The sequence below is a fragment of the Semicossyphus pulcher genome, unplaced genomic scaffold (genome assembly GCF_022749685.1).
Source record: "Semicossyphus pulcher isolate SPU_LCO1_2020_fin unplaced genomic scaffold, fSemPul1.0.p SCAF_13, whole genome shotgun sequence".
Taxonomy (NCBI): Eukaryota; Metazoa; Chordata; class Actinopteri; order Labriformes; family Labridae; genus Semicossyphus; species Semicossyphus pulcher.
Genome location: NW_027211637.1, coordinates 20080510 through 20094163, shown reverse-complemented (window position 1 = coordinate 20094163; position 13654 = coordinate 20080510). Strand labels below are relative to the sequence as shown.

At 42.3% G+C, this 13654-nt stretch overlaps 1 protein-coding gene across 1 annotated transcript in view; it reads right to left on the bottom strand.

Moving 5' to 3' along the window:
- Positions 1-1310: 1310 nt before the first annotated feature.
- The window catches only part of b4galt5 (UDP-Gal:betaGlcNAc beta 1,4- galactosyltransferase, polypeptide 5), a 30911-nt gene continuing 18567 nt past the window's right edge, over positions 1311-13654 (bottom strand). Inside the window, exons 2-9 of the mRNA XM_069660370.1 lie at positions 10261-10380; positions 9861-9974; positions 9317-9444; positions 7210-7326; positions 6930-7117; positions 6715-6837; positions 6159-6260; positions 1311-5501 (exon numbers count right to left, since the gene is read on the bottom strand). Of these exons, the coding sequence (XP_069516471.1) occupies positions 5354-5501; positions 6159-6260; positions 6715-6837; positions 6930-7117; positions 7210-7326; positions 9317-9444; positions 9861-9974; positions 10261-10380 (1040 nt within the window). The 3' untranslated portion in view covers positions 1311-5353. The remainder of the gene's footprint in view (positions 5502-6158; positions 6261-6714; positions 6838-6929; positions 7118-7209; positions 7327-9316; positions 9445-9860; positions 9975-10260; positions 10381-13654) is intronic.

Genomic DNA, 13654 nt, shown 5'->3' with positions numbered 1-13654 from the left:
GCGTGTGTCGTGCACACATGCCAAGACGGCTCTTGAGATCTTAAGAGCTGCCCTCGCTCTGTGCGAGTCTGTGTGTGTCTGACAGCTAAGTGACACTAGTGTTAGCATACCAAAGCCTTGTGTTTCCCGGACTCCATTAAGATGTGGCTACTCCAGCCGGGGCTCTGTGCCGCTGCCAAGCTTCTCTCACACACTGCGAGTACTGTTACACAGCGGGACAGAAGCAGGGGCATTTTCAGAGAGGATAAATGAAGGCTTTTTTTTTTGCACATTATTCCAAAGCCATCTTTTCTATTCGGTTGAAGAAAACAGGGTGGGGTGGAAAGTGGTGCACAAATCACGGGGAATGCATTTAAATTCCAATGTAGATATCCCATCTCTGCCACTTAGCATTTCCTTTCCAGACAGCATAATTCAATTATCAGCTGTCACTTCTCTTAACTAGAGGATATGCGCAGTTAATGCGCTAAATGCCACGGGGTTGAGGCTGCTCCGATTCAATGAATCTTTAGTGACCTCTCATCAAAGCATCTCATTCCAGTCTGTTTTCCCTCTATGAGTGACAGGCTGGACAATCACAACAAGCAACATCTTTGTCTTCGGCTCTGGATGCACACACACACACACACACACACACACACACACACACACACACACACACACACACACACACACACACAAACTGTCAGCAGTGTGACAAGTGAGACTATTAAAAGAACTGTACTAAAAGTGAGGAGTGTAGGATTTTACTGTGGATCACAAGAGCCAAAAACAGAGACAAGAGTCCTCTGTTCGGGTGAGAGTGTTAAAGAGTTGACGTGATGCTGCCCATATCCTTTCTCAGTGATCATGCGGGCTACAACCAAACATAGTTAAGGATTTTTAAATTGGGGGAATCTCAAACCATGTGTCAGTAAATGGAATTAATTAGAGGATTCCTCTGCAGAACATCCTCTAGGACTTCATCAGCTCCCAGTGTTACAGGCCGTGCAGGCTACAAAAAGCGACGGCCTTGGTTTTGAATTGAAGTATAATTCCCCCCTCATGCTCAAACTGTTGCCAATTCATGCTCTGCATATTGTACGAGTAATGACGTATGAACTTAATGTCTCCTTACAGGAAGCATGCCTGTGTGCGCCTGTTTACACTCAGCTAAAGCAGTTGTAGCAAGGAGCACAACCGCATTATTATTCTGGACATCCAAAATAGAGCCGCTGTGACTGCCCAGAGAGGAAATGCTTTGGCACAGGCCCCGAACACTGAAGTTACACGCACGGCGAAAAAACCCATGCAGAGACAAGGACTTCTGTATCTTTACAAGTTTCATTTTATTGGTGTACTTTGACAATAACAATGATGGTATAAAAGAAAAATCTCCATCATACAAATTTCAATAATCAAAACATAATATGCCGATACACAAACGGATTCACATAAGGCTGACATCAAGTTTCGACAAGTGGCTTCAAATGGCTTCAATTCAAGGAGAGTTTCTCTCCTTACAATCAGAGAAGATATATTTTAAATTTAGCGATCTGTATACTTTTTATTTATTTTTTAATAGTAGTTTGCTTTCATACAAAAAAATGAATCAGTGTAGATTTTAGAGTGGATTGTGTGGCTGGTTTGGGTGCCCGTGTTCGGTTGCATTGTAAGCATATGGTGTTTTTGGCTGACGCTCGCCATCCTGCCGTGCTTCCCTCTGACCTGGGCCTTACCCCGACTATCAAAGAGACATGACAGGCAGAGGCAAGGACACTGAACTCCATCTGGAGACAGATGCCCACGTCTGCCGGAATATGTCGCTTCAATGGCTACAACATGTGAGGTACAGGGAACACCTCAGAGCCCGTGCGAGGAATTTAAAACTCATGGGTATTTTTAATCTTTGAAAAAAACCAAAAACAAAGGCTGTGCAGGGAAGCGGTGATGTAAAAACGTTGATGTCGCTGTGTTAGCTTCACTAGCACTTAAATGGCACCCGATAAAACCTCCAGCCTAATCCCTCCAAAAGCCTTGTTCTTTATGCTAGCATCTGTAGTGATTTAAGACCTTATAGAACTTCTAAAACACTACACACAACAATATTTACAATGATCATTTTCTTGATATGCACTTTTTTTCAATTTAAATATTTTTTAGCTTATAAAAAAAATAAAAACTCGAGTGAAAAAAGAAAAAAAAAAACACTGCAATAAATTAAGAAGCTTTAAGGCTGCCAGTCTTGTCAGATGCCCAAAAAAGAATGGTCCCTTCATTTAAACTGGCACAGAATGGATCAGAGGAGGTGAGAGCATGGGACGATGGAGCCTCCCGGGTGAGCAGCAGGCCTGGTCTTGTTGTTGGTCTGGATTAAGACCAGGTACAGTAAATATAACAGCAACAAGGCTGCCAGCATGCTGCCAACAACCCATTTCCTGTTTTAAACAAAGAGTGCTGACTGATTTCGCCCATCATATCCTTTTCTTTACGTGCTGGCCGACCTAGCTGCTCTTTCTACTTAGTGGAGCACAGAGCCTGAAAATGGACTCCGAGTATATCTACGTCATCCAGGGTGAAGGTCTGAATCCTCTCCTGAATTTGTCTTTTTTCCTATACGTCCATCTAGCTTTTAATTTAAAGCAATGCAATAATAAATGATAATATACAATTTCATGTATGTAAGTCCTAGAAAGGGACCTGTGAATCTTATCAGTGCTGTAAAACAAAATGAAAAACAAATAACCTCAAAAGAATGGACATGGAGGACAGTCAGACCTCTGAGAGGTTGAGCCATTTCACTCAAACACACATGGAAAAGAAAAACTTAACACGTATGCCGCTACTGTCCGTGACTTCCACTGGGCACCTCCCGTGTGCCTGTCTGGGAGGTAAACACATGCTCCTGTTTGTGACAATGAACCAAGAGAGCAAATACACAAATGAGCTTCTCCTGGCAGGATGAGAAGGCCCCAGGTTTGCCTTCCATGTAAGTAAAACAATCACTGATATGCAGGTTGGAACGACATAAAAGCGGAATGTTTTGCCTGTCGATACTAGCCTTTCAGATGTTAGCGTTGGTACCAGAGAGCACGTGGAGAGAGAGTCCCTCGAAGGGATCTCTGGAAGGTCAGCACCATTGATTAACAATTAGTATAAAAGGAGCTGCTCAGTGAAAGACAGGGACAAGTAGCATTTTCTGATTAGGCGTCTTGCTCTTCCTGTGGTCGTCACACAAAATGGCACCCTCCAACGTGTCTGTTCAGCAGATTAACACACACCAGGCGACGGGTCCTGTCCCATTTCACCTACATGAAATGGTCCAGCTCCCCGTTTACGCACGCCTGAACCCCACATAAATACACATTACTACAAATTTCAGTGCATCTAACACAGTCTGTCATATGTCACCTACTAAATCATCACATCAACCGCAAGAAAAATAAAAACGGAACAATTACAGAAAATAATCCATAAAAGATCAAATAAATAAAACGAGGTCCAGCCTCTAAACATCTTATTTCTCTGTGGGAACACGACGTTTGTCAACCACCCACGTTATCCCCCCCAAAAACACATATCTTAAGAAACACATACAAGGCGATCTGTGTGAAATGAAGTAGCTGCATGACCAGAGGACAGACAGTGAGGAGAAAGTGTCTGTAAGCTTTTCTAAAAAGGAACTACGTTTACAGTATTGGGATATTTGAGTTAAATCAACACTGTCAAAGACATAAATTAGAGACGGGACGTTTCTAGCAACTTCTGTGTTCTGTCAGAGTCTTTTAGGCTGCATGCACCAAATGAATCATCTCAGACCTAAATGACCCAAATTTGATTTACACGGGGAACTCGCTGGCTAACATGCTAACAAAGCTAATCAGTGGTTTAGCATGTGTTGCTTAAATACGCATCTTCTTCCTCCCTATCCGCGCCTACATAAAGAAGAGTCTGTTAAAAAAATAAAGGCAGCCATAGATTGGTTGTTGTAGATATACAGTTTTCCCAGCACCCACAGTGGAGTAGGGCTGGCTATTGCAAACACTAGACAATCTGAAAAATAACAAAGCAAAAGCTTCTGTAAACACCAGTGACAGTGACGGCAATCAAGTATTCTCTTCCTCTGCTTCCTCTCCCATAAAAATGAAGGTGAGTAAATATTAAGATCCAAAAATAAACCGTTTTTTCCTTCCCTGGCCTGCACTCGCACACCACACACAAAGCGAGGTCTAAAGTCAGTCTGTCACAGTTTCAGGGGTGAAAGTCTCCTGGAGGTCATCCTGAAGACCTTTGCACTGACAACAGGATACATACAGGCCATTTGCATAGCTCTCCCTCACTTATATGCACACAGACACGCACATAGGTTCCGAACAGGGTGGCATGTTTGCTTAGGCAAAGGTGTGTTGAGTGTGAAGTTTGCATACGCAGTCGCTCCGTCTCTGTAGTCCAATGAGGGTATACTAGCACCCGTGCTATTGCATCTGTAGAGTGAGGAAGTCAGGTCTAAGTTCTGCTGTCGGATATTACAGCTTATTGCTAACAGGATGAGCATTGCTCTCCAACATACAGCCACTTGCAGGCAGCCAGAACATCAAATGCAACTACGCAAACACAAACCACACAGTCTTTCAATGGTAATTTCACAGGACAAAACATAGTTGGTAAGAGATGATTAAGCTATTAATATTCTCTACATACAGTATACAGAACTCAAACTCTCACTCTTTTTTATAGCATATTCTCTTGCTCTCTTCACTTGTAGATTTGGCATACCTTCTGCAGAACCAGCTGCAAGAGTCCACTCGGGTAAAGATGCTCTGTGGTCGTGTGTGCATGCAAAATGTTTTCACAGGTTTACTGCATTTGCTAAAAAGGAGAGAAGTGCAAGAGCAAAGTAAAAATAATCAAAGCTTAGGGGAATGTGTCAGCACATGTAAGTCGAGCTAGTGTGTGTGTACGTGCATGTGCGGGTGTATCATGGCTTATTTTAATAAAACAAGCACACTAGTGTATGGGCTGCGCTAATCTTAGACTGGATAAGACAGTGAATGAATGATTGGATGGATGGATGCTGAAGGCCAAAATGGTGCAAAAGGCATGTGGAGACTGCAGACTAGATAAGCCCAGATGAGAGCAGTGATGGACTGTGGCACAAGCAAGTACAGCATTTATCCTTAATTTTTTCTTTTATGATTTATCCAACGCACTTTTTTGAGTCTCCTTTTTTTGCATACAAAGAAAAGAAACAAAGCAAAGAATCAAACCAACTAAAAAGTCCTAAGCAGTGCTGCAACTGGTGAGATATGGCTGATGTCCCAGAGGACTTTGATTCCCAGGTGTTTTGTTTTTTTGCAGTCCAGCTGTGCCTTCATCAGTAGTCAGCTACGGGTGCGAGCTTTCTGCTCAAGCTGACTGTGATGTTGGTGTAGAGAGGCCTCCTGGACACTAGGGGGGAGTAGTTTAGGTTGTTAAGACCATCCACTTTCTGTCTCTCCTTTGAGTGGCGTAGTAGACTATACCTGCAAGAATAAAACAATCAGTTAGTCAGAAGACAAAACAATAACAGTTCTATGTCTTACGGTTAATGTTCAGGTTAGACAAGTTACATGGAGTGGCACCTGAGCATTAATGAACAAAGACACAAGTAGAGGAACAGGTTTCATCATCCTAGACAGTGACACTAGAAGGAAAAGTTGGCTGACATTGAGAGTGTCGGACAGAAAGTGGCAGTTGCATATTTATTTCCCTGGACATGACTCATCGGCAGATCACTGCAGTATTGTCTGCCTGAATACACCACATTAATCAAGACAAAAACAAAAAAACGACTTTTTACATAGAATATTTATACTTTTGATCATTTTTATTTATTTCTTATTTTCTTTCTCGTATCTACTCCTTGAGTTATTAAATCAGAGAAACATTTATTCTTCAGCTGTTCACAGTAACTCACAGATGGAATGATTGGAATTCAGCCCTGAAGCATACGAGCGTGTCACATGCAAAGTCTTTAAAAGGGTTGAAATTCTCTCAAAGTCACTGCACTGGCTTTTCATGTGACTGGCTTGCACCACATGAGCCTAAGCCTCATTACAATTATCAGCCTCCATTTGTTAACCAGGGTGTGTGTGTGTGTGTGTGTGTGTGTGTGTGTGTGTGTATGCATTTACACTAACCTTCCAAGGAACTGGACCTCCCCGCGGTGGTGATGTGGAATCGACATATAGCGCCCCTGCTCTCCGTGCGGTCTACTTACTGAGTAGTTGGCGAACTGCACCCTACACAAACATTTAACACTCATTAATGTATAATGTACACACACAGGCGGAGCAAGCATTGTGATGTCGTTCATTGTTATATTTTCAAAAGAAAACATAATCAAGTCATCACTTTGATAGCCGTGTAATCATGTTTACTCTGTGCGCTGCATGATACAGACGTACAAGAGGGAAAGGTTTCGCAGTAACTGCACACAAAAGGGATCATTACATACAGAAACAAAAACACAATGTCAATCAGACAGAATTGGTACTGAGAGGCCTGAGTGTGTACAGCTGCCTGTGTTCTGTGTAGGCGGGGGGAGGGACAACAGCGCTGTGCGACAAGGGCAACCTATTACAAAAACCTGCTGTGCACAAAACAAGCCAAACCTTTCTCTTGAGCACGCCTCATGTCAACAAAGCAGACAGCCTCGTGCTGCTGTGTGTGTGTGTGTTTGTGTGTTCACCTCACCTGTTCCAGAGGTCATCGTCCTCTCCTCCCCAGCCCCAGAATGCATTAGGAAATCCATTAATCTTTTTGAACTGCTTCACCGTCAGGCCACTGACACCACCAAAGAACTCATTATATGGAAGCCTTCAGGGGGAGACAATTACACATATTAAATTCATATTAAGTAAGGATTACATTTACAGCATGATGCCCATGGAGACAGAATCAGGACTCACATGTAGGAGTACTTGTCAAGTTTGACAGCAAAGTGCCGGGGCATGTCTGTGCAGCCGTAGTAGTTTCTGTCGTTCTCCATGAGGTGGTCCACGTCGTGGAAGACCAGACAGTCCCAGTCCAGGTCCTTCATCGCCTCCTTGTAGCCCACGTTGAACAACATGGCTCTGTTAAATGGCTCCGTACCCCCCTAAGAATTAAAAGAGAGACTTTTATATCAAAACAATTCCTATTTCTGTAGGTGTTTCCACTTACACAAACTGTCAGTGAGTGTTTTCATACCTGCTCTATGACATAAAAGGCAAACTGGAGTCTCTGTTTCTGCAGCACTGGTACCAGATGTCTTAGAAGGATGGGTAAATGTTCATGTCGGTTCCTGAACGGGACTAGGATTGCCACCTAAGAGACACAAGATATGAAAGACATGCATATAAATGTAAGGGGGGACACAGAGGCACAGATGTGCAACAAATTAACCGTACTATTTGTACAAAATGCTTCTGGGAGAAGCGATCTCTCAGCAGGAAGTAAATGAAAAAGTTTGGGTGAAGACAGCACTAAAAACACTAATTAGCATAAAGATTTATGACATGTCAGGTCCTTAGAATCTCATTTCCACAATGAGACGTGGCATGCATCGATCATAGAGGCACAGAGGCTCTAATCGTCTGTGAAAGTGTTTATTTCCCCCCGTAGACTGCGGTTGCTATGACAGTCCCTGTTTTTTTAAGTTTCTTTTGAGGCTCCACAAAAAGCTAACTGTCTCAGGAAGGAAAGAAAGTGATTGACTAAGAGAGTGAGAGAGACTATCGAGGTAGATAAGAGATGATTGCTGTTAAATGAGAGAGATAGAAAGATGATTGTCAGAATATACATAGTCCCTCAGGGCATGAGTGTGAGAGACAGACAGACAGACAGACAGACAGATGGCAGGAAGGATTGCGCTGATGGCCAAAAAAAAGGAAAGTGATAAAAAGAAAGAGCACACAGTAGAAGAGGGTTGAGACTGAAACCTTTCTGCAAACCACACAGAAACTGATACTTAATGACGAATCACTTAATGAATGTGTACATTGTTTGCATCTGAATGACGGGCAGAGCCAGCGCATCATCCTGATTTGCATAGTAAGCGACAGAATAAGCAGGGAAGTGGTAGGAGCATGCATATGAGATGAGCTTGCACGGGACACGTGTTGCACATGTGGGGAACAGTATCTGCACTGTATGACTGAGAATGCTGCAAACTTCAAGTATGTGAAACTGACTCTTCACACCATTGTAACCTCTCCAGGGACACCTCAATAAAAAAATCACTCTCATCTCACTAGACTCAATGTAAAGTGCTGAGGAGACATCAGCTGTGACAGCCATGCCTGTTACAAAGAATGGCATTACTTTTTGCAAAACTCCTTCATTACCGTGTTGGAAGGAAATCTTAAATAAAATATAATAAAACATAAAACATTGGAAACAAGTTCATCTAAGCTCAGAATCACAATCAGCATTAGTGTATGTGAAGTATGCGAACACATTCAAGGAATTTAACTCAGATTTTATGTTGCACAGACATGAGATATCAGAAAATATCTCATACTATTACAGATCTAAGCATATAAATAAATATCAAAAGTATTAAAAATATATTTAAAATAAAACTGAAATCAGTAATTATATTATTTCCACTTGCCTTAGGTCTCTAAAATTGTATCCTGTCTACTTAACCAAAGTAAAAAAAAAACATATATTGGGAGGCTTTTTAGTCTACTAAATATACTAAATAATTAATAAATAAACAATATTAACAAATAATAATAATACATAATAATAAATAATACTATATTAAATCTATACAACATAATATATAATTATTAAATACATAGATAATAAGACATAATAATAAATAATAGTGTACTAAATATATACAAAATAATAAATAATTATTAAATAAATAAATAATAATAAATAATAATATAATTAATATACTATACTATACTTATTATATTAAATTTGATTTGGCATTTGTTTTTGTGGTTAAAAATGTTGCTGGTAATATAAACATTGATTTCCAAATCTAGAAAATGTATTAAAAACCTATTTTAATATAGTCTGCTTTGTTCTAGAGCCCCTATTCTCAAGCTTTATTTAGCTTATTAGTGTGTCCCTAGTCATATATCTGTAATATGTCTTATATGACTGCTATTATCTCTTTTAGTGTGCATAAACTGACTCAAATAAACTCAGTTCTGGGGTGTTGGCAATTTCTCCAATTTTCTGAAATCAGTTTCATATCAAAACCATGCAGTGTTTGTTTGTCTTCAACCCAGTCTGTTTATTTTCAACAGTGCTTTTCAGTGAACAGTCGTCTCAACAATGTCACATCCACACTTACCTTCCAGCGAGGTAAACAGTCTTTGGGCTTCCAGTAGCCTCCACGGGCCATGCTGGGCTCCCCCTCCAGCAAGTATCTCTCCACATCCTCCAAAGATACCTCGCTCATATTCACCTCCAACCTGCCCTCTGTGCGTGACACAGAGAGGGAGAGAAAGAATAGACCGATTTAGCCAGAAAAATTATGAGTAAGAGGAAGTAGTAAAAAAGATGACCAAATTTGTAATGAAGAGGTATAAGAAAGAGGAAGGAAGGGAAAGAAGAGAAATGCCTGTCTAAACTGGTAACAGTTAAGCAATCTGGGGCATACGTTGTTAAATAAAGCTGTGCTATTACAACACGTTAGCATGCCTCATCAGAACAGAAATAACACACAAGCTCTTAACCATTTAATTACTCATTATTCAAACCAATATGTAGAAACAGGCACAGTTGTTAGTCCTTAAAGGTTAACTGAGGTGACTTTGGGACATTTGTTGCCTTAAAAATATCACAGATTTACCTGCCAGGATCAGGTCAAAGATGAATTTAAACAGTGTACTCACTCATGGAGAGCATCCTCTCAGGGCAGACCTGAGAGGGGAGGTAGGTGACTTCCTCTGCGAGGTACGTGGTGGGAGGAGCATCGCTCTCGCTCACGTTGAAGTCGTACGTATAATCTGAAGCCACACACACATAAAAGTATCAGCATCACCATCAGCGGCAGCTTAATCCAGTCTTCTAATCGGCATGAGTTTAGCTTTGCGCTGCATTGTTTTGATGCCTTTAATCTTCTCACCTCTTTGCCTGTGGCCTAAGCTTGGTAATCTTTATGTGAGTCAGACTGGAACACACTGAACTACAAAAGCTCTTTTTATTTAGTTTCCTTATTTAACCCTGGCCAAAGCTGCATTCCTCTGCACGCTGTTTCTTAAAAAAAAAAACCACCTTGGTGTGTGTTTTTACCTGTGCCATTGATGCTGTAAGCCCCTCTCACCACCTGCTCCAGGACCTGAGCCCCAATGTTCTTCACGTTCTCTCTGATCTGGATCCCTCTGGCTTGGACCATGAACACATACTCATTCACTGTAGATAAAAGAGAGAAGGGGAAGAAGAAACATTAAGCCATTTAAAAACTGTGAAAGTCACAAGTGTTTCGCCCAGGGGATACATAAGAATGACCCAAAGCTGCTTAATATCTCATGATTTTGCATAAAGGCAACTACTAATCACAAAAAGGGACGCGTTTGAACTCATGACCAGCATCTTTCTCCTTTAATTCCTCCTTCCTGTTGGAACAATACATTATATACCCCCATGCTCGAGATTGCTAAACTCGGAGCACAAGCATGTTAATGCCTGCTCTAGTGTACGCACACTCTTCCACCTGATCTGGCCCAAACTGATTATCTGCCTTGGTGACTTAATGAAGGGGATTTTCCTACCACACATCAAGGAGCTTTCGTTCCATAGGAGCCAACTGTTAGAATGTTAATCCATTACGATACGGGGAGAGGAGGGAGAAAAAATTACAACTCAAACTTATTTGAGAGCCGAGACAGTGAATTTGAAACGACTGGCTGCGTGCAGTCTGTCTTTACTGTAATTCTATCATGCATGTGCAGGAGAAAACAAAAGGGCGACGGGCAGAACAAACAAAGGAAGAGAGGAAGCACTGCGTCTATTTCACAATGTGTCTGCAATAACCACAAACCCCATCATAAGAGTGCAAGATGTTGTAATCTCAAACAATGAGCCATCAAAACTGTGCTTCAAACATTCATGAACCATGACTACCACTCTAAATGCAGCTGTTTGTTCGATTTGCATGACGGCTACCATCAGGAACTTTATCAGAGAAGCTCAGCGTCGCCTGACCTAAATGATGTCACACAAGTGAGGTCAACCTGCAGAAGAGGAAGCAGTTTAGTGGAAAAAAAGAGAGGATGTGGTTCAACTGTAACTGAATTACCGTGATGCTTGCTACACCTCACACACAAATGTGCTCTTGCATGAAGATGTTTCTTCCGGAATTTGTGCAAAACTCCTTGAACAACTTCCAGGATCACTTTCTATTACTCCACTTTCTTCGTTCGGAGCAGCACGCCCGGACAGTGCTGCCAAATTGATGGATCTCTTCAGCGAATCTGAATCCGACTGTACATCAGCCGGCCGTTAATCCAATCAGCGTTTTTATCTTAAAGCAATCCCAACACGACCCACCCCCAAAGACGTGTGTCTGTGTACACGCCGGCGTGCGAGTGCGCAATACTGCTGAGCTTGAAATCCGCGGGATGCGATTTGTCATTAGTAATTGTATTACAGTTTCCATCACATTCATCTTGTTTTATACAAACTGCCTGGCTTGCAGAGACTAGTGGCTAAGCGGTAACTGAAATCAATGTTCTCATTTCACCTCTGCAACACGCAGATATTACAGTGCAGCCAAAGCAAATCTGCAAAGGATAATAATAGTAATAATGAAAAGGAAGAACACAGACGAGATCCTGTTCACTTTTGCTGTCACACACACAGAACACACACACACACACACACACGCAGAAGTGGATCAGCAAACACACACACATACGGAGTCACTGATGGCCTTCTGAGGTGCCATATGATGGAAAAATGCTAAGAGGCTTCTGGGGTGTGATCCATTCCTGCAGGCACCGACATATTTTGACACGTTGGCGTCTCTCCCTCCTGCCTGCCAAACGTATGGAGATATATTATCTATGCATGAACAAAACCAGTGTGCACATGTGCTGCACGTACAGAATATCTTCCTTGAAGCCTTTTTCAGTTTTATTTTAAAACGTCTATTGTTCCTTTAAGGGTCAGCTAACGTGTTTCAGAGAGTATGAACACTTCATGTGTACAAAGCAGCGAGCATACAGCTCCTCTCTTATCAAACGTGCACTCTAGAGAATGGAGTAATGCTTAGTGTCGAGGTATTCAAGGCTACAAACTGTGACAAATGCAATTAGACATGAGAGATGTGGCGCTACAACACAAGGCCATTAGCGCTGGACATGTAAACATGGGGATGCACGCGGATGCACGCACGCACACGCAGGTTTCTGATGTGTCACAAGCAGGGGACTTCTGATGCATACACAACTTCACGATGACCCCCACTCAATCCCACCCCCGCTGCTCCTTATCCTATCAGAAACCCCCACTGTAACCCATCAAGCATGACAGCAGACCTTGAACGACCTTGTCCTCTATAGCGCTCACAGAACACGCTGTCCGCATGCCAAGTCCAGCCCACCTCTTTCTCTCCCTCTCTCTCTCTCTTTCTCTCCGTCTCACATCCCTCCTTCCACTTATCTGTCCTTCCCTCCGTATCGTCCCTCTTCATCTCCGGGAGCCGCTGTGCCTGTGTAATGTGGTTTGTATCAGTTTCTGTCGAGTCCGTTTGTTCCTGTCGTTTAAGTAAATAATGTGAATCATGATGGGTTGCAGGCTAGCGGCCTTCCATGCAATCCCAGGCACACATCCTGCACTACATCGTAATGTAACCGTGTATTATGGGGAAAAGAGAATAAGCTGACAAACAAGGAAAAAAAGGCAACATGCACACACAACTCCCCCGCCCCCTACCCCCCATCCCACCAACATGCTTTCCCTCTGAAAGGCAATTAACTCCACATTGATAGCTCAGCAGTGGGAGGTGATTGGTCCCGTTCTGGAAGCTTCCTGATAAGAGCTGAAAGGCTGTTTTTTTTCTCTCCCAGCAGAGATGGTTTCTGCACACACACACACACACACACACACACACACACACACACACACACACATGCAGTGACACACCATACATACACTCATAGCTCTCAGCGTTTAAAGCTGTCACTCGCAGAAAGGGTCATTTTTACTGCCGCTGCGTATCAGTGACACCCACAGACCCGCACATGCATAAAAACATCCAGGAAGTAGGGCGCGGATACATCATCCCTCAGCGACTGCTGAATGTGTAATACGTCAGTGTAAAAGCTGAATTAATGGCACCATCAGTACTGTAACACTCTAAATTGGCTATACATGATTTAGCGGCCCATTCTGTTACCTTATTGGAAAGTAAACAGCCAATTAAAGCATTAGCACTAAATCCCTCACAATTAGCAGGAACAACCACTGTAATTTCACTGTATTGATCTATTGACGACGTTTAGGGCTAACATGGGATGCTGATGAAGATTATGGATTTCTGGTGGAGTTTTTAAACACACGTGTGTTCTTTTTCAACCATTATTGGACCCGAACTGAAGCGACAAGCATGTTTTTACCTCCTTTGACCCTCTGTAAGTGATGCCGAGAAGCCCTGTGGCTGTGGCGGATCAATACGTACACACAC